The 21,953-nt window shown below is 38.0% G+C and overlaps 1 protein-coding gene across 1 annotated transcript in view; it reads left to right on the forward strand.

Annotated features, from left to right (window-relative positions):
• The window catches only part of LOC136866958 (uncharacterized), a 92,097-nt gene that overhangs the window by 22,092 nt on the left and 48,052 nt on the right, over positions 1–21,953 (forward strand). Inside the window, exon 3 of the mRNA XM_067144047.2 lies at positions 10,565–10,687. Within this exon, the coding sequence (XP_067000148.2) occupies positions 10,565–10,687 (123 nt within the window). The remainder of the gene's footprint in view (positions 1–10,564; positions 10,688–21,953) is intronic.

Below are 21,953 nucleotides of genomic sequence, written 5' to 3' on the forward strand. Positions count from 1 at the left end.
TCATTTGATCTCTGAATGAGCAGCAGCATTGCTTGAAAACCAACCTTTTTCAATTTCCATGACCAACAACTTAAGTTTTACTTTCACAACTTGTTACTTTTATTCAGCGCACGGGACTTTTTTATGGATCTCTATTTTTTAATATAATGTAACGCATCTCTGGATTCTTAAGCCTACACGCGCAACAATTACCTTCCTTCAAGTTCCAAAAAACTGAAGAGTCTGTCCAGCATCCATGTGTTTTTACGCCTATGAATATCTTAAAAAACGACGTAACTTCATCTCAGATATTCTTCGAATATACAGCAGCAAATTTAAGAAGCCAACATATGTTGAATTCCTTGACTAACAACTGAAAAATTTCCATCCCTATCAACTTTTTAATGCTATACGGAGCACTGGTCTTTAATCGTAAATAAACGACGTGACTTCGGCTCAGTGGTTCTTCAATTGGATACCAGTATCTTAAAGGAGCTAGCATATTCTAATCTCCTTATCCAGCAACTCAAGAATTCTTTTCTATAACATCTTTTTAGTATGCACTGGACTTTTTATGCTATACGGCGCACTGGACTTTATTCATAAGTAAACGACATAACTTCGGCTCAGTGGTTCTTCAATTGAATACCTGCATCTTAAGGGAGCCAGCATATTCCAGCAACTCAAGGATTCTTTTTAATATGCACGGGACTTATTATGAATCTCTTTCAGTGAGTTATTTTTTTAACGTAGTGCTGCGCAATATCTCACATGGTATGTACTTTTACGAGATCTTACGTGTCTTTACATTGTTTAATTTCTTCGGTATTTGCATTTTTAATTTTGCTTTAGGCTGACGATGCCCTATTACTAGGTCTAAACTAGTCCCTAATCATTTATGTAATTTAAACTATTTACATTTTGTATTGAAAAGGTGGACCTTAATAATACATTTATTTACTCTATTGTAATGACAGTTCAATACGGATCTATCATTATAAATTTATTTCATTTAACACCTCTACATTCATACAGGTTGTTCCAAACACTAGATTCCAGGTTCATCTTCCCATAAAGGATGATCTACGTGCACTAGGAGATTCTTATAGAATAGACTTATAGTGCATTTTGCAGATGCAGCAAAGATTCAGCAAGTTTCCACGGTTGAAAATTAAATATGAAACTTCATGCAGGAATATGAGGACTTTGATCACATGCAATTAGTCGATGTAGATGACAGCAAACAGAAAATTGTGTTTTATCTGCCCCATCATGCAGTCTTTAAGGACAGCACTACAACCTCTCTATGAGTGTCTTTGATGGTGGGGCCAAGACTTCAACAGGGATTGCACTAAATGATATTTTGATGGCTGGACCTACTATTCAGCAAGATCTTTGCAGCATCATCTTACACTTTCGTACTCATAAAGTAGCCTTAGAGGCAGATATTGCCATGATGTAAGGATCAAGATCTTCAACACATGTTGTGGCGTAGCTCAGCAGAAGACCAGTAAGAGTGTATTGAATCAAAACCATTATTTATGGTACCACTTCAGCACCTTTCCTCGCTGTTAGATGTCCCAAAACGTTAGCAGATGAAAATGAACTAAATCATCCTGACATTTGTAATATTCTCAAAATTGACTTTTATGCGGATGATCTTCTTAGCAGTTACAGAATTAGCAAAGAAGCATCTCGGATCGTATAAGACCTAACATCGCTAATTGCCGAAGAAGGGTTTCGTCTTTGAAAATGGTCTTCAAATTGTCAAGAGTTCTTGTCCGAAATTCCCACTTGTCTTCTGGCGAGTCTTTAGACCTCGATGAACATTTTAGTGTAACTACTTCAGGATTACAAAAATAAGGTTCCTAGAAAGAAACTATAATTTAATTTCATCGATTGCAAATGTTAAAAACATATAAGCTCTTCAGCCATTTTCAATCATGAAGTTACCAGCATTTCGGCCCAGTGTAGCATGGGCTCATCGGTTGGATTGCTACACATTTCCAAGACGCTGGCGGCAAGTGCACCGTTCAGACACCACTGCAAGCCTCTTATGTAGGACAATACAGTGACGGTGCACTAGGGGAAGCATGTGCCTCCACTTGTACAATTGCTTACCATATAAGGCTTGGTAAAATTTGGCTCAGAGCAAAATGTGTCCTCAAAATAGCACTGGACATTTGGTTCTGTGACTGGTTTTCATTGGAAAGAAATGGAAAATCTGTTGCAAAATGTTTACTTTTGATTGACCTAAACACTAAAAAAAATACAGTTTCATCAGCAGATGAAATGTACTGTATTAATTTATTTGGACTTTCATCATTCCAGTTTGAGTCTGTTGCCTTAATTCTCTACCAGGATGCATAAACTCCAAGCATATCCAAAACAAGAAAAATAATTTTTAAAGTATTTAATTATTAAATTCATTATTTAATTCTACTAATTATTAGATATTTATAACTATCATAGTTCTTAATGCACAAGATTGTTATTATTTACATTATAGTTACTCTCATAATGGTACATGTCTTGGTTTGCAATGTCTGATCATATCCTGCCATAATTGTTCAAAATTATTGTGTACTAACAACCATATTATCCCATCTGTGGCCTGGTCATGCCATAAACTATCAATACATGGACCAGTGACTACAGTATATAACAACCATACAGTATAGGAGAAAATGCTCAATATGTACAAAAATGCCTGCTATTACCAAATATCTTAACTCCAAAGGGAATACACCATTAGACAAGTATCTTGCAATAGCCCTCGTTACAGTGAAATGCTGATAATAAAACCTAAAATTCCTCCAAAATGATCTAAATTCAGCCGTAATCATCATTAGACTTACAAATGCCTCTACACACTGCATAAACCTTCAAAATACTACTAGTATCCCACTGAAATCTGACTAAAAATATAAATTATAAGATGTTCTCACAAAGTATAACCTTTGAAATATGCACCACACATAAAATTCAATACATCCTATAACAAAGACTTTTTTTTTTTTGCTAGGGGCTTTACGTCGCACCGACGCAGATAGGTCTTATGGCGATGATGGGATGGGAAAGGCCTAGGAGTTGGAAGGAAGCGGCCGTGGCCTTAATTAAGGTATAGCCCCAGCATTTGCCTGGTGTGAAACTGGGAAACCACGGAAAACCATCTTCAGGGCTGCCGATAGTGGGATTCGAACCTACTATCTCCCGGTTGCAAGCTCACAGCCGTGCGCCTCTACGCGCACGGCCAACTCGCCCGGTAGCAAAGACTTTTGTTACCAAATCCTAGTCTCAGCAACCTCCTGCTGTATTAAAAACCAATATTTAATCTGCATGGGTCGTTGTAACTACTTGTAATTAGCCTGTTTTGATGACCACATATGACATTTTCTTATAAGATTTTGCTCTGTCGAAATCTGATGAAATTGTTCTAATCTCCAAATGACTATTGGGAATATTTTCTTCAGTGTTTATGATGATGTACAAGCGAGTGTGATAGTAACCACTGTTGTCAATACCATTCACATATTACTTCTGGGATAGCATCGTAGAATAGCCTTAATCCAAATATGACATGACACGATCAACAACACACTTGACTTTATAGCAATCATTGGCACTATCACTTGTCATTACATCATCACAAACTTATTTTCACATTTATAAGGCACAAAATGTCTCCGTGGAACTCCTCCTGCCATTAATTCAACATTTACTAGGGACGAAGATCCCATCAGTGCTTACAGAACATCCTAGAATAAAATATACCTTTCTGACTTCGATGTCAGATACCTAAATTCATCTTATTACACTCGTGCCTGCCAATATTTGCTACATTTACAACACGGTTTAAAAACCTGTCCGTGTCAACATTGTAACTTAACCGAAAAATTCTCTGTGGCATTTGAAAATCTCATGAGCTATTTTAGCAAGCTAAATATAACTTCATATAATCACTCTCAAAAATCCACCTACAACAACAAACATCCAAGCTTGTCATTTCAATAAATTGATCTTTAAAAAACCCCTTTAATTTCCCCATTTCACTATTGACATAACTTTATGTCTGAAGATCACCTAATCAACAACACTTGGCCCTTTTTTTATATGACAGAGGTGCCAAATATTATGGATTATCCATTATTGTTACATATTTCACATCACAATTACGGCATTACGGTCAAAGGGTATATTATTACGAAAAAGAGACAATATCACAAAAACAAATATCTATGGGGAGAAAAAGGAAAGGAGGAAAAATGAATCCTTTCAGGCATTACTACTGAACCCTCCTCTTTCCAGTGCTTGTGAGTTGGCTACCTTTTTGCTAAACACTTTTCATCTGTTCATTCTTGTTATCAGAATAGTAATAGTATGCCATATGATTATTCTTTTTCTGCCAGTCTTTCATTTATCAACATTAGTAAGGCAGAAATTAAAATAAACTGATATCTCTGGAATCAAAGGAAACTATAGGACCTGCTCAAGCTCTGCTTCATTTATTTTATGTGAAGCACTCTTTTATCTGTTCAACTTATCATTAAGGGACACTGGGACTGAAATTTCCAAATTCTATATAAACTGAGGTAAAGCTTTGAAATTTTATATGCTTATGAATAGTCATTACATAAACCACTGTGGAAAACTTGAGCACTGCAAGTTGATTTGTTCTTGAGATATTAATTATTTTGTACATTTTCATGTGCAAATTATTCAAGATTTATAAAGGTCTGCCGCATTAAACCAATCAAGATAGTAAAACTTCTAGGTAATATTCTATTGCACTAATACAATAGGGATGTAGGCAGAGAAAGTTCGCGCCAGATAGAGCTCGTGTACTACTGGGTAAGCGCAAGGCGATCGTCTTATGTTTCTCCCAGTCAGCTGCGAGTAATGTATAGAATGTGACCGACTTTTTTGAGCTAAAGCCGATTGTATCTTCTCAATTTTACTCCAAGACTATATTAATAAATTGTATGGGTATATCCCCTGGTATATTACGGACGATTTTCAGCGTTTAAGCCTTAAACAGCTGCAAAATGAGCCACAGACCAGAGAAGCCAAAACTCGCGGGAGAAAGGAAGAATTAGTACAGCGGTAATTGGAAAATTCTAACACGCTTTATTATCCAAATAATGAATAGGAGTCAGCAAGCCTTTTCCTAAAGATTACAATTACTTGAGAATTGTACATTGATAAATATATAAATGTACCTCCACAAGACTTAAATCATAAATAAATATTTAAACACTTGCTTATACACTTCGATTCATGTAATTTTTAAGGTTGATGGCTTACATGAAACTGCAGATACAGCCTCTGTCCACCACCAAAAGCATGTGGATATTCTTGAGTTTCCCAGTGCCGGTTCCTTTGAATATTTGACCACCAGCCATAAGGTGACGATCACTATCACAAATTTGCATCCGATGGATTATTTCGCATTTAGAAAATCGGAAATAGACGGAACACCTGTTTCCAACTACAAATCATTGTGTTATGATGGATACAGACTTTTCAGTGAAAATCTTGTTTTGTTTATAACAGGTTAATTTCAATCGGGTGAAATTCTAAAATGCAGTGCTGTGAAATCCATGTACACAAAACATAAGACCTATGATCTGAAGCTTATTTTAGGTTTACCTGGTGATATTATAGGAGGGGAATGTGAACGTTTTGCTGGAGCAGGCCCCAAGGCATGTTGTAAGCATATTGCTGCTGTAAGCTACACATTGGAGCACTTCCCAAGACTGGTATTATTTAGTGTTCAGAAACATGCAGCCAAAATTTATAAACTTTTCTGCATCCCCCTACCAAACGTTTGAGGCCAGTTAGCCCTATGAAAGTGGAATGTTTGCCCTTGGAACAAGTTTTGCTATGTATAATCTCAGTTGCGCCAGTTATAACTCTAGTCGAGGGGTATTTCTGTCTAAAAGCAAGGGGGCTGTTTTCAAGGACATTTTCTCTATCAGGCCAAATGTTCAACTCTTTAAACTGGAAGTACATGAAATTAATCCAAACATTAAATATTCTCCCAACAGTAGTTTTATGGATTCCGAGTTTAAGGCCTAGTTCTTTGTCATATTTGTTGTCCTTAGTCAAGAAGAAACACAGTCTGGTTTCAAGAGGGAATACCTGTAAATTGTATCTGTTTTCTCCCAGAACAGCAAACACCAAATTACAATGTTGGACGTCTACAAACCCTGTATAAAGCAATATGGCATCACAATTATGCATTGTTTGCTCAACAACCAAATTACCTGCAGTATTTTTGAGTGCTAATGTCTTTGAAAATGGGAGTCACAAATGTAACATTCACTTCTTCGGGTATATTCACGATTTCTTCCGGTACTTCAAGGGAGGTTATTTCTGCATATTCCGATACTGTAGGCTTATCGTGGTAATCAGGCAAATTTCTGGTGTATGGCCTCTTCATTGTTTTTGTTGTGTTCGTGGTCGACGGAAAAAGCGATGGAACAGCGCCCTGTTTTAATCTTGCTCTCTCACCTTTAAATACAAACGCATGAATTCGGTGGTTGTTATCAAAATGCCTAATCAGTTTATAGGTAGAAAATAGGAATTATTTCTCTTCGTAAATCGCACTTACCCAACAAAGTTTTCGTGAAACCACTGGGTTGAAAATAATGCGAACACCCTTTAATATTTTCGGTCAGATTCTTCTCACTGAAATTTTTCCTTCTAATAGCTTGTAACCATTTCTTCCTCATTTCTTTATTTTGTGGAAACTGGTGAAACAAAAATGGGCTTCCCTGATATTTTCAAAGAGGAACACTGCAACAGCTCGACATAGTCACGAAAATAACAATTTAAGCAACTTAAATTCGTGGATATTTAGCGGCATGAGTACACAGGAGACAAATGAAGAGCGGATTGCGCTTACCCAGTAAAACAGCAGTGCGCTCTATCGGTGCTAGTTCTATACATCCCTATTGGAAGAAAGCTACGGTTCATTTTTGAATTGCATTAATGAGTATGAAGAAATAATTTTTTTTCATATCCAAGTTTTATTCTACAAAGAATCTTCAATTTTTTTAGTTTGAAAATTTTTTGCAGCCAGACCAAAAGCGCAATCCAAAACTCGATCCGCAGGTTTATAGGCATTGCAATGAAGATACTACATGCAAATTTTGAAAGCAATATCATAACATTTATGATGCGTGTAACATTTTGAATGCCTGGAAAAATGAAACAGAGAAAAAAGCAATTTCTTTAAATAATGGACAATGCCCATAACCTGTATTGCCAGCTGATTTCCACCAAGCAGCTGATAATCTCAAAGAAATTTCTTGTTTTCTCCTACTTTTGGATTTTGGCTTATGCCACCGAGAACTTATTGTATGCATTTCACCACAGAACAGCACAAAACAATAGTAGAAAATACTCGCACACCTCAACACAATCAAACTGGAAAACAACTTGTTTGTAAACAAACAGGATTTGCACATGGTATGTACGGAAATAGTCATAAATAATGTTGAAACTAATAAAAATTTATTTAATAAGTAATCATTGTCTGGTATGTACGAAAATAGTCATAAATAATGTTGAAACTAATAAAAATTTATTTAATAAGTAATCACTGTCTTTGAAAATAGTTATACACTGACTGACAGAGCAAATGCAACACCAAGAAGGAGTGGTTCGAAAGGGATGAAAGTTGGGGAAAAAACAGAGACGGCACGGACGAATAATTTATGTTTATTTCAAACTGATATGCAGGTTACACAATGCGCACGGCATCGACTCAGTAGGATGTAGGACCACCGCGAGCGGCGATGCACGCAGAAACACGTCGAGGTACAGAGTCAATAAGAGTGCGGATGGTGTCCTGAGGGATGGTTCTCCATTCTCTGTCAACCATTTGCCACAGTTGGTTGTCCGTACGAGGCTGGGGCAGAGTTTGAAAACGGCGTCCAATGAGATCCCACGCGTGTTCGATTGGTGAGAGATCCGGAGAGTACGCTGGCCACGGAAGCATCTGTACACCTCGTAGAGCCTGTTGGGAGATGCGAGCAGTGTGTGGGCGGGCATTATCCTGCTGAAACAGAGCATTGGGCAGCCCCTGAAGGTACGGGAGTGCCACCGGCCGCAGCACATGCTGCATGTAGCGGTGGGCATTTAACGTGCCTTGAATACGCACTAGAGGTGACGTGGAATCATACGCAATAGCGCCCCAAACCATGATGCCGCGTTGTCTAGCGGTAGGGCGCTCCACAGTTACTGCCGGATTTGACCTTTCTCCACGCCGACGCCACACTCGTCTGCGGTGACTATCACTGACAGAACAGAAGCGTGACTCATCGGAGAACACGACGTTCCGCCATTTCCTCATCCAACTCGCTCTAGCTCGGCACCATGCCAGGCGTGCACGTCTATGCTGTGGAGTCAATGGTAGTCTTCTGAGCGGACGCCGGGAGTGCAGGCCTCCTTCAACCAATCGACGGGAAATTGTTCTGGTCGATATTGGAACAGCCAGGGTGTCTTGCACATGCTGAAGAATGGCGGTTGACGTGGCGTGCGGGGCTGCCACCGCTTGGCGGCGGATGCGCCGATCCTCGCATGCTGACGTCACTCGGGCTGCGCCTGGACCCCTCGCACTTGCCACATGTCCCTGCGCCAACCATCATCGCCACAGGCGCTGCACCGTGGACACATCCCTATGGGTATCGGCTGCGATTTGACGAAGCGACCAACCTGCCCTTCTCAGCCCGATCACCATACCCCTCGTAAAGTCGTCTGTCTGCTGGAAATGCCTCCGTTGACGGCGGCCTGGCATTCTTAGCTATACACGTGTCCTGTGGCACACGACAACACGTTCTACAATGACTGTCGGCTGAGAAATCACGGTACGAAGTGGGCCATTCGCCAATGCCATGTCCCATTTATCGTTCGCTACGTGCGCAGCACAGCGGCGCATTTCACATCATGAGCATACCTCAGTGACGTCAGTCTACCCTGCAATTGGCATAAAGTTCTGACCACTCCTTCTTGGTGTTGCATTTGCTCTGTCAGTCAGTGTAAATATACACTCAATGTACTATGCAAGGCCACACCACCACCTGTAATTTTCATTCAGTTTTTTCAAACTTTTGTATTATATAGTTTTCGTAGTAAAAGTGCCTACTTCCTCCACTAGAAAGCAGCACAATGCAGACCGTCAGAATTATTCCTAAGAAATGAAATCGATAAATCTGCTTGAATACACCACTAATGTGCGCTGATCATGAAACGAATGAAAGTGGGCGTTTAAAGGACTGCACGTCAGGCATTTGAAAGCTACACTAGAGCTTTAAACATGGCGGAATTTGGCTATAAACACTGCTATCTGATTCGCAGGGGTTAGGGGTGTATTAATATGGAAAAAAACCGAAAATCAATATTTTTCATATATTTTGCCAAAATTTCAGTCCCAGTGTCCCTTAAACCGACGTATTTTCCCAGGGGAATGCAACAAAGGATTTGTTAGTCCAGTTTTCAAAAATGGTGATAAAACTGACATAAAAAAATATAAACCAGTAACAATTTCTTCTCATATTTCAAAATTTTTGATCAGATCACAGATCTCTATAAGAACATCATCATAGATGAGCAACACAGATTCTTTTCAGGACAGTCAACCTGTAGCAATCTTCTTTTATTCTATCAGTTCCTCTTAGATGCAGTAGAGAACCACTGTCAAGTGGACTGCATATATACAGACTTCTCAAAAGTTTTTGACACTGTTGACCATGATATCTTGCTGCAAAAACCAACAGGATATGGAATTAATGGGCCTCTGCTCTCCTGGTTTTAATTGTATCTTAAAAATTGCCTACCGATTGTTAAAATAAGGAATCATTTTTCTGTGCCTATTATTGTTACCAGTGAAGTTCCTCAAGGGTCTCATCTTGTGCTCTTACTTTTTACTCTCTACATAAATGACATTAAAAATATACTTAAGAATTCTGAATTGCTTTTGTTTGCTGATGATGCAAAAATATTTATTCCAATTAGTTGTCCACTTGATTGTTCAAAACTTCAAGAAGATTTACATTGTCTGGAAAAGTACTCTATTCAACATGGATTGAAACTTAATCATGAAAAATGTAAAATAACATTGTTTTTTAAAACAAGAAGAAAATAAATTTTAGTACAAATTTAGTAATGACAACATTCTATCTTCTGTGTCACGACCTTGTGGTTTTATTCAGTTATAACATATCATTTAGTGAACATATTGAAAATATTTGTAAGAAATCATTACAAAGACTGGGTTGCATTACTAGATATTCCGGAGAATTTTCAATCTTAGCTATCTATCAGTTGCTGGATGTACCTATGGTATGTCCTATACATGAATACTGTACACCTGTATGGAACCCTTCTCAACAGACCTTTATCCGTAGATTAGATTCAGTACAACAAAAAAATTTCTTAGTTTATATTCATATAGAGCAGGATTCTTGTATGAAAATATTGATTATACAGCCATATGACAGTCTTGAAATCTGCATTGTTTTGATTAAGATTGCAGCCGAATTTAGTTGAAATCCTGTATTACTTTTTCATTCCTTTCTAGGATTCATCCATAAATAAGCCTGTTGGTAATGATAGTATTGTAAAGGCTGAGCCTCAAGCTACTGTTGTTCCAAAGACGGAGAATGATGCATTAGCCCCTGGAACTGAAGATGATATAACAATGGTAAGTTCATTGATCATAAGGAAACTTCCACCACTTGTTTTTCAAAGGAAGTTTTTTTCCTCACATGAATTCTTTTTTTACAATTCTCCTGCTTTCACAATACTAATTTCAACTGGACTGTTTATTATGTACTTTTATAGTTCAGGATAGGTATGCAGAAAGTTTTGTACGAGTGAGTTTTTCACGCTTGGTGTCTTTTGGCGGGTAAAACAAATACTGTTTTCAAGTTACACGGCTGATGAGAATGTACATTTTCTGACATATTGCACAACTCGTTATATGTATGATGGAAAAGAGTAAGGGATATTTCTATAATATTATCTTCCTACCATTTGTCATTTATGATGTAAAACTTCAGTGATAATTTATTACTGATGAAGAGCAATAACATTTATTAACCCTTACCCCTCGTCTGTCGGGTGAGGCCCGACATTATGATATTCCCGTTCCGGTCGCATGTTGGGCAAAACCCGATTGACATTGTATCGCCCACCGCTCGTCTGATGTCTCTTTATTACAAGTCATCCATTTCATGACCGTGTTGATGAGTATAATCAAGAAGTTAATATAAAATACCACCAAATCGATACTTTATTTTTTGCCTCAGGCAAAATTGACCCTCTGGACAGCGCAGAATAAACATCTTTTCCAAATAAGAACGAGAGGCAAGATGTCCTGATCAGATGACTGCCATTTTATAACAGAGGAGTTACCAAAGAACTTTTACCAAACAGTCAACACAGTAATTTCTTTCATCATAACCTAAGCGTATCACTTGTGCTTACTGTCCTAATGTTTTTTTATTTTAGTTTTTTCTTTATGCAGCTGAAGATAACCACTAAGTGGTCGAAACATGTTCTGTAAGTGTTAATATATATTCAATTTTGCCTGAGGCAAAAAATAAAGTTTTGATTAGGTGGTTCTTTATATTTACTTCTTGATGTCTCTTAGCTGATAAAATACATGATGCTATTCTGTACTGCCATCTCTTGCTTCAGTGTCAAACTTTCTAGAATCCAGATACTATTTCACAGTCAGTCAAAAATCTATTATTTAGATGGCAGTGTACCGTCAGCTGTCCACTCACGCTCGAGCAATAGTAAACAAACATGGTCGCCATGTGCTCTTCTTGTCATATATAGCTTACTGTTCAATGTTTTATATGTCAAGTAACACACAAAACCACAGTATATTCGCACCTCTACTCCTTCATTGTACCCTAATGAATTATCTAATAGCATTTGACGATGCCTAAAAGTGAACTGGCGATGGTCGGCTTGTGTACCGTAACCCAACATGTGGCTAATGCTGACGGCTGGCATAATTATAAATTAACAGATCCCGATTTCAAGAAATCACCGTTTACAGCGGTTTCAGTCTACAAGCTACCGTGAGATACGAAACTAGAGACTGAATAGAGTTTTTCAATTGCTTTTTACCAATAATTTGTTCAGTGAAGTCATTAACGAAACCAATCGGAATGCGATAACGATAGTAGTAACGTAATACAAATGCAAAATAATTTGTTTTAAATTGCACATATTGCTTTTATTTGCTCCAGTATAGATTGCTGTAAATGCGTATAGCTTAAATACGTCATTTAAAAGCAAGTGCTATCTCCAAAATCCTCCTCTGCGAACCATGTGACCTTGCCGCGGTGGGGAGGCTTGCGTGTCTCAACGATGCAGATAGCCGAGCCGTAGGTGCAACCATATCGGATGGGTATCTGTTGAGAGACCAGACTAACGAATGGTTCATCGAAAGGGGGGTAGCAGCCTTTCGGTAGTTGCAAGGGCGGCAGTCTAGATGATTGACTGATACGGCCTTGTAATAATACTCAACATGGCTTAGCTGTGTTGATACTGCTGCATGGCTGAAAGCAACGGGGAAACTACAGCCGTAACTAACTCCCGAGGACATGCAGCTCTCTCTGTATGAATGATGTACTGATGATGGCTACCTCCCGGGTAAAATATTCCGGAGGTAAACTAGTCCCCCATTAGGATCTCCGTGTGGGGACTACACGAGAGGGGGCGATCATCAGGAAGATGGATACTGACATTCTGCGAGTCGGAGCGTGGAATGTTAGAAGCTTGAATCGTTGTGGTAGGTTAGAGAATCTGAAAAGGGAGATGGATAGACTAAAGTTAGATGTAGTTGGTATAAGTGAAGTACGTTGGCAGGAAGAACAAGATTTTTGGTCAGGCGACTACCGATTTATCAACACAAAATCAAACAGGGGAAATGCAGGATTTGGTTTAATAATGAATAAGAAAATAGGGCAGTGGGTAAGCTACTACGACCAGCATAGTGAAAGAATTATTGTCGTCAAGATAGACACCAAACCAATGCCCACCACAATAGTGCAGGTCTATATGCCCACTAGTTCAGCGGATGATGAAGAAATCGAAAGAATATACGAGGAGATAGAAGATTTAATACAATATGTCAAAGGTGACGAGAATCTAATTGTGATGGGAGACTGGAATGCAGTGGTAGGCCAAGGAAGAGAAGGTAGTACAGTAGGAGAATTTGGATTGGGACAAAGGAACGAAAGAGGAAGTCGGCTGGTTGAATTCTGCACTGATCATAATTTAGTCCTTGCCAATACTTGGTTCAGACATCACAAACGACGGCTGTATACATGGACGAGACCTGGAGACACTGGAAGGTATCAAATAGACTTCATTATGATTAGGCAGAGATACAGAAACCAGGTGTTAGATCGCAAAACTTTCCCAGGAGCAGACGTGGACTCTGACCACAACTTGTTGGTCATGAAATGCCATCTGAAGTTGAAGAAATTGAAGAAAGGAAAGAATGCAAAAAGATGGGATGTAGACAAGTTGAAAGAAAAGAGTGTGAGGGATTGTTTCAAGGAACATGTTGCACAAGGACTAAATGAAAAGGCTGAAGGAAACACTATAGAGGAAGAGTGGAGAGTCATGAAAAATGAAGTCAGTAGGGCTGCTGACGAAATGTTAGGAAGGAAGAAAAAATCAACTAAGAATCATTGGATAACTCAGGAGATACTAGACCTGATTGATGAACGACGAAAATACAAGAATGCTAGAAATGAAGAGGGCAGAAAAGAATACAGGCGATTAAAGAATCAAGTGGATAGAAAGTGCAAGGTAGCTAAGGAAGAATGGCTGAAGGAGAAGTACAAGGATGTCGAAGGCTGTATGGTCCTGGGAAAGGTAGATGCTGCATACAGGAAAATCAAGGAAACCTTTGGAGAAAGGAAATCTAGGTGTATGAATATTAAGAGCTCAGATGGAAAACCACTTCTAGGGAAAGAAGACAAAGCAGAAAGATGGCAGGAGCATATCCAACAGTTGTATCAAGGTAAAGATTTAGATAATTTGGTTCTGGAACATGAAGAGGCTGTTGATGCTGATGAAATGGGAGACCCAATTTTGAGGCCAGAGTTTAACAGAGCTGTGAGTGACCTCAATAGGAACAAGGCACCTGGAATTGATGACATTCCCTCTGAATTACTGACTGCCTTAGGAGAAACCGGCATGGCAAGGTTATTTCATTTAGTGTGCAAGATGTATGAGACAGGAGAAGTCCCATCTGATTTTCGGAAGAATGTTGTTATACCTATTCCCAAGAAAGCCGGTGCTGACAGGTGTGAAAACTACCGCACCATTAGTTTAGTATCTCATGCCTGCAAAATTTTAACACATATTATTTACAGAAGAATGGAAAAACAAATTGAAACTGAGTTGGGAGAAGATCAGTTTGGCTTCAGAAGAAATGTAGGAACACGTGAAGCAATCCTGACTTGACGTCTGATCTTAGAGGATCGAATCAAGAAGGATAAGCCCACGTACATGGCATTCGTAGATCTAGAAAAGGCATTTGATAATGTTGATTGGACCAAGCTATTTATGATTCTGAAGATGATAGGGATCAGATACCGAGAACGAAGAATTATCTACAATCTGTATAAAAATCAGTCTGCAGTGATAAGAATCGAGAGCTTTGAAAAAGAAGCAGCAATCCAGAAAGGAGTGCGGCAAGGCTGCAGTTTGTCCCCTCTCCTTTTTAATGTTTACATAGAACAGGCAGTAAAGGAAATCAAAGAGAAATTTGGAAAGGGAATCACAGTCCAAGGAGAGGAAATCAAAACCTTGAGATTTGCCGATGATATTGTTATTTTATCTGAGACTGCAGAAGATCTCGAGAAGTTGCTGAATGGTATGGATGAAGTCTTGGGTAAGGAGTACAAGATGAAAATGAATAAGTCCAAAACAAAAGTAATGTAGTGCAATCGAACGAAGGCAGGTGATGTAGGAAATATTAGATTAGGAAATGAAGTCTTAAAGGAAGTAGATGAATATTGTTACTTGGGTAGTAAAATAACTAACGATGGCAGAAGTAAGGAGGACATAAAATGCAGACTAGCACAAGCAAGGAAGAGCTTTCTTAAGAAAAGATATTTGCTCACTTCAAACATTGATATCGGAATTAGAAAGATGTTTTTGAAGACTTTCGTGTGGAGCGTGGCATTGTATGAAAGTGAAACATGGATGATAACTAGCTCAGAAAGAAAGAGAGTAGAAGCTTTTGAAATGTGGTGTTACAGAAGAATGCTGAAGGTGAGATGGATAGATCGAAACACGAATGAAGGGATACTGAATCGAATTGGTGAGAGGAGATCGATTTGCCTAAATTTGATGAGAAGACGAGATAGAATGATAGGACACATCTTAAGACACCCAGGACTTGTTCAGTTGGTTTTTGAAGGAAGTGTAGGTGGTAAGAACGGTAGGGGTAGACCAAGGTATGAATATGACAAGCGGATTAGAGCAGATGTAGGATGCAATATTTACGTAGAAATGAAGAGGTTAGCACAGAATAGGGTGGCATGGAGAGCTGCATCAAACCAGTCTATGACTGATGACTCAAACAACAACAACATCTCCAAAATCATGAAAGATGAATACAGGTCATATAAGATAAAAATAAACATTTAAAATACGAACACAGAGAACTTTAAAAATGTGGAATTGTCTTCTTTGCACGCTTACATACAATGACTCCATTTGAAAATGTGTGTGCGAGTGCAATTGTATCTCACTATGGTTAAAAATGCTAGAAGAATTTATGAAGCAGATTGCATTCAAGTAACAATATTCTGGGATTCTTTTTAGCTTCCTAAACTGTACCTAAGTCTTAAATTCATCAATAGGGACTCTGCCACCTTAATGACAGCCCTTACTGCAGATCAGTTGTAATGTATTTAAACTACCTGAAAAAATGAAAGCTGTTTCTATGAACGTAAAAATGAACAAAGTATCAATACTGCAATAATCAATAGTAATAGAAACACACCTAATGTTACATATCGTACTTGTGTTTACTGTTTGATTTTTGTGATTTGTTAATCCTTGTATTTTTCAATGTTTGAAAGACTTTATGGTTTAACTTCTTTGGACTCTTTTGTTTCCCCATCCTGAGCTTAACCATGATGTATATTGCTTATCCCGCCAGTATGGCGTCTTGTACTTGGACTGTTGTTAGGTAAACTGCTGTCTTTATCTTTGACATCAGAAGTAGAACAAGCCTTAATTCCCTGTATTTAATATCATCAAAATATTTGTGCTACTTATAAGTGCTTTAAATGTGTTTCAGTTATCAAGAGCAAAGTATTTTAGTTGATATACGCCATGCCTCATGATAATAATATTTTATACAGTTCACCTTGAATGCAACATAAGATTTGGTCCAACCGCTCTGGTTATGACTTACAGTAATCGTTCCATGCAAATGTTATTACATGTGTGCTGTTATAAATGTTTCTTCATGAATGGGAAAAATTAACCTGGATGGACAGGCTGCATCATTGTCTTACATCTATATCAATACAACACATATGAACTACAGGCCAGCTAATCTTCCATTTCTTACCCATTTGAGTTCATACAGCAATATGGATAAAGAAAGAGGTTGAAATGAAACAGAGGATTGTAGAAGTCTAGTCTCACTCACGTGCAGACTTTCATAGATAATTATAACCCTTCACAGCGTAAATTCTTGCAAGCAAGAAGTACATACGAAGATTTACAAAACATCAAAGATAAATATTGAGAATATCAAGATGCATTGGAAATAGAAAATGACGAAGATCACTCTCATGATAGGGAATATTTTGAGGTTAAATTTTTAATGTTAAGGCAAACTATAATACTGTCTTGGATAAATCAGAGTGTCAGACTTCATCTGAGCATAGCTCAAATACTAGTTTGCATATTTCAAGGCAGGTTCACATTAAGTCGCTAGTTATATTGTTACCTAAATTCAGTGGTAATTTTGATGAATGAGTGCGTTTCAGAGATACATTTGAAGCCTTGATAGTTGACAACAGTCAGCTTTCTGATGTTGAAAGGCATCATTACGTACTGCGTGGTCTTACTGGTGAGTCACACACACTCATAAAGTAATGATAACATTGTTTGACATGGGGTCTGGTTAAATACACAATAACAAATTAATTGCTAAAACTCACGTGAAGCAATTGTTAAGCCTACCAACAGTGAATAAATGTGGTTTTCAGTGTTTGTGGACACTCATTAATCGTATTCAAAGTAATTTAATTGGCTTACAAGCACTAAGCATGGAAGTACGATTTCATGAATTATTGTCAGGTCAGGAGATATTAAGTGCGGTGGATTCAGAAACCAGAAAGGAGTATGAATTATCATGCCCTTCTGCTAATTTTCCTCCCTTGGAGGAACTATTTCAGTTTTTAGAAACTAAATGCAAGGCCCTAAAGGTAATTCAGGATCCTCATGAGAAGCCAGGTAACAAGTCAGTCAATTAAATCAGTGAGAGGAGTGACAAGTCCAGGTCTCATCATTCTTATGTATCAGTGAGTTTCAAACATTGTTCTTGTTGTAAGGAAATACACCAATTGCTCAGATTTTCCAGCTTTCTTGCCATGAATGTAAAGCAGTGGTTTCTTCACGTGAAGCAGGGGAATTTATGTTTTAATACAGTAAGAACCACAAGTGTTCGAACTCAAATTGTAAGTATTGCTACAAGAAACATCATACATTATTACACATACTCAGGAAGGTAATCAGGGAAATAAGCACAACAATCCAAATTCCTCAGGCAAGTATCTTGCAACAGCCCTTGTTACAGTGAAATGCTGATAACAAAATCTAAAATTGCTCCAAAATTATCTAAATTCAGCTGTAATCATCATTAGACTTACAAATGTCCCTTTACACTGCCTAAAACATCAATATACTACTGGTATCCCACTGAAATCTGACTAAATACAGTAGAACCTCGATAATTCGAAATCGGTTAATTCAAAATCCCGCCTAATTCAAAGAAGCTCTCATTGCCGGAAACATGAGATACGGTTTTGCATGTTATTTAAATTGTTTAATTCGAAATATGGATAATTCGTAATTCGAAGTACAATGTCGGCCCCATTACCGAAATTCAGACTTTTAATTCAAAACTGCCGTTCCATTTTAAAACAGTCCGACTCATTGGCTGAATAGTCAGCGTACTGGCCTTCGGTTCAGAGGGTCCCGGGTTCGATTCCCGGCTGGGTCGGGGATTTTAACCTTCATTGGTTAATTCCAATGGCTCAGGGGCTGGGTGTTTGTGCTGTCCCCAACATACCTGCAACTCACACACCACACATAACACTATCCTCCATCACAATAACACGCAGTTACCTATACATGGCAGATGCCGCCCACCCTCACCGGAGGGTCTGCCTTACAAGGGCTACACTCGGCTAGAAATAGCCACACGAAATTAATTATTATATTTTAAAACAGTTACAGAGTAATTTAAATTCAAAATATATCTGCGTCATGATAGAACGCATGTTCCGGAACGTGGAGAGGTAGCTTTCCGCACTTCCACTCACTTTGGTGGGTCTACAGTGTGTTTCATAATTGCTAACGTGAATGAAATCAGATTCTTTTTTATTCAACCTTTTAAGGAATGCCGTAATATCACGCAACAGGCAGTGTGCGGAAAGACAGAATCCGCGAACACTGGTGATGCCGACAGTTGACGAAAAAGCGTGGCTCCTATAATCAATTCATAGTCACTGAACAATATTGTCATTGCCGATGAAACTGCATTGTTTTCTTTTAATGCCGAGGCCAAATGGTCTTATGGTTTTAAAAGAGAAAGTGCCAGCCGGAGAATTGTACGAGGGTGGGGTTCATTGTACTGTGTTGCAATGCACACGGAAGCGAGAAACGGTATCCCCTCGTCATAGGAAAGTTCGATAAGCCACAATGTTTTAAGGGCCTCGGACACTCTCTTTGCAAGTACAAATGCATCTAAAAATGCAAACAATACAGTAATCCAAAAAATAATGCATTTGCACAGGGGAACCAGCATAATTTATCCTCGTCTTTGAATTGTGTGATTTCTTTTTCTTTCGTTTTGTGAAGTTATGTTTGTCAGTGATTTATCCAAGTGCATTATTTGAACATTATAAATGCACCTTGTTGGATACATTTCGAAAATAGTTTTTTCCATTGCATTTGAAAGGTTTAAACTGTGAATCGAGGTGATTGCATGCATTAATGGGTCTTAAGAATACTTTGTGATGCGGCAAGAGAGGTGCCATGGCGGGAAATCGTACAAGGATAGAGTAATAGGAAAGTTTGATTAGCCAGGATGTTTTAAGGGCATCGGGTACTTTCTGTGTAAGTACAATGCATCTAAAATCCATACAGTACAGTAATCCAATGAATAAAGTACTTGCACATGGGAGCCATCATAGATTTCTCCTCGTCTCTGATCGTGCTTTTTTTCCTCCTTCCTTCATTGCGTGAGGTTGTGTTTGTCAGTGACTTATCCAAGTGCATTACTTGAATACTGTAAACGCACCTTCTTGGACATATTTTGGAAATAGTTTTTATTAATGGCATTTGAAAGGTTTAAACTGTGAATCAAGGTTAACTGCATGCAGTAAACGGGCCTTAGAATCTTTTGTAATGCGGCAAGGGTTGGCACTTCTGAATTGCGAATTGGCGGTTAATTCGAAATCACGTAATTCGAAGTCCGATTTTTGAGTCCCAACGACTTTGAATTAACGAGGTTTTACTGTATATAAATTATAAGATGTTCTAACAAAATATAACCGTTGAAATATGCACCACACATAAAACTCAGAACATCCCATAACAAAGACTTTTGTTACCAAATCCTAGTCTCAGCAACTTCCTGCTGTATTAAAAACCAACATTTAATCTGCACAAGTCGTTTTAACTACTTGAAATTAGCCTGTTTTGATGACCACCTAGGACATTTTCTTATAAGATTTTGCTCTGTCAAAATCTTATGAAATTCTTCTAACCTCCAAATGACTATTGGGAATATTTTCTCCTATGTTTATGATGGCATACAAGTGAGCATGAGTAGTAACCACTGTGTCAATACCATTCACATATTACACCTGGGATAACATCGTAGAATAGCTCTGAGAAGAGAAAAGAAAGGATCCACCTAATCAATACAAGTTTATTTTAAGTCCCTTTATTACAGTACCAGTTTCGACTCTTTTTATAAAGTCATCTTCAGCTGTACATTACCTTTACATTAGTCAAAGTTGGTATTGTGCCTTGCTAAGTGAGAAGAGGGATGTAACAATATTATATTAATATTAGATGCATACATAGCCGGCTTTTATTTAAAATATGCCTAATTTTAATGATTGTTACCTTTCTGACTTCGACGTCAGATACCTAAATTCATCTTATTACACTCGTGCCTGCCAATATTTGCTACATTTACTACACAACCTGTCTGCTTCAGCATTTTAACTTCATCGAAAAATACTCTGGGGCATTTTAAAATCTCATGAGCTATTTTAGCAAGCTTAATATAACTTCATATAATCACTTTCGACAATCCACCTACAACAACAGCAACAAACATCCAAGCTTTACATTTCATTAAATTGATCTTTAAAAAAAACCTTTAATTTCCCTATTTCACTATTGACGTAACTTTTTATCTGAAGATCACTCTTTTATATGACAGAGGTGCCAAATTATTATGGATTATTGTTTCAGATTTCACCTTACGATTACGGCATTACAGTCAAAGGTGATATTATTACGAAAAAGTGACAATATCACAAAAACAATTATCTATGGGGAGAAAAAGGAAAGGAGGAAAATGAATCCTTTCGAGCATTACTGCTGACTCTTCCTCTTTTCATTGCTTGTGAGTTGGCAACAATACTTTGATCATCACTTTCGTGTGCTACCCGTGAGCGTTGAAACTTCATTGTGATTGAAGGAGCTCTTCTCCTTTATAAAAACTTAGGTAATATTGTATTTACAGTATTAAGTGTATCTGACAGTAACTCTCACACAGAAAGGTTTTCAGTGTTGATATGAAAATGCGGAGGGAATTCAGGTCTACATTGTGCACATCTGCACTGGAAACTCTTGGTTCAGAAGGTGAAAATTCCATTACAGGGGGAAGGATGCTTCAAGGAAATCCACACTGAAAAGCAGCTGCTGGATGCAAAACAAGCTACAAAGAATATTTTATGACAGAACTAACTGGTATTGTGCAATTTTTGTTTAGTGATATGAAATACTTTAGAATAGATTGCTGTCGGGAAGGAGAAAGAGGATGTCATTATTGAGAAGGTAGGTGATACTTCGGATTAGACTCGAAAATTCCCGGGTTGAAGGGGGGATTACTGAAAACCCACTTGAAAGGTTGGCAGCTCTGATATGATTTAACTATTCATTTAAATTGAGACATTTTAGTATTGTTGCATTGACTATTATTTAGCTTTGCTCATGTAAACGTTCCTAACCACATCCCCTTTTGACTTTTTGAATTTTCTTTTTTAGGGGTTTTTAGAATGTGACTATTATGCTTGAGCATAGCAATTTTAGACATCATTTAAGCTATATTTAGAAGATAATCTTGGTTATAAATTAACTAGCTAACAGAAATCCTGTACTCCATGACATGTAATTCCTAACGCATATACATACGAATTATCAAACAAACATCTTTTTTCACAGAGTTATAAAAATAATATTCAGGGTGTTTCAAAAATAGGGGGCATAATTTTAGATATGTATTTGTTATGTGTAGACAATCAAAATAGTTCATTACAACATGTGTCCGGAAATGCTTCATTTCCGAGTTATGGCCTTCACAACACCGAACTTCACCAGAACATTTTTCTTCCGCAGGTCATTGTCATTACAGAAGATGTTCTAAATGTCCACCTTCTGCTTGA

The sequence above is a fragment of the Anabrus simplex genome, chromosome 3 (genome assembly GCF_040414725.1).
Source record: "Anabrus simplex isolate iqAnaSimp1 chromosome 3, ASM4041472v1, whole genome shotgun sequence".
Lineage (NCBI taxonomy): Eukaryota > Metazoa > Arthropoda > Insecta > Orthoptera > Tettigoniidae > Anabrus > Anabrus simplex.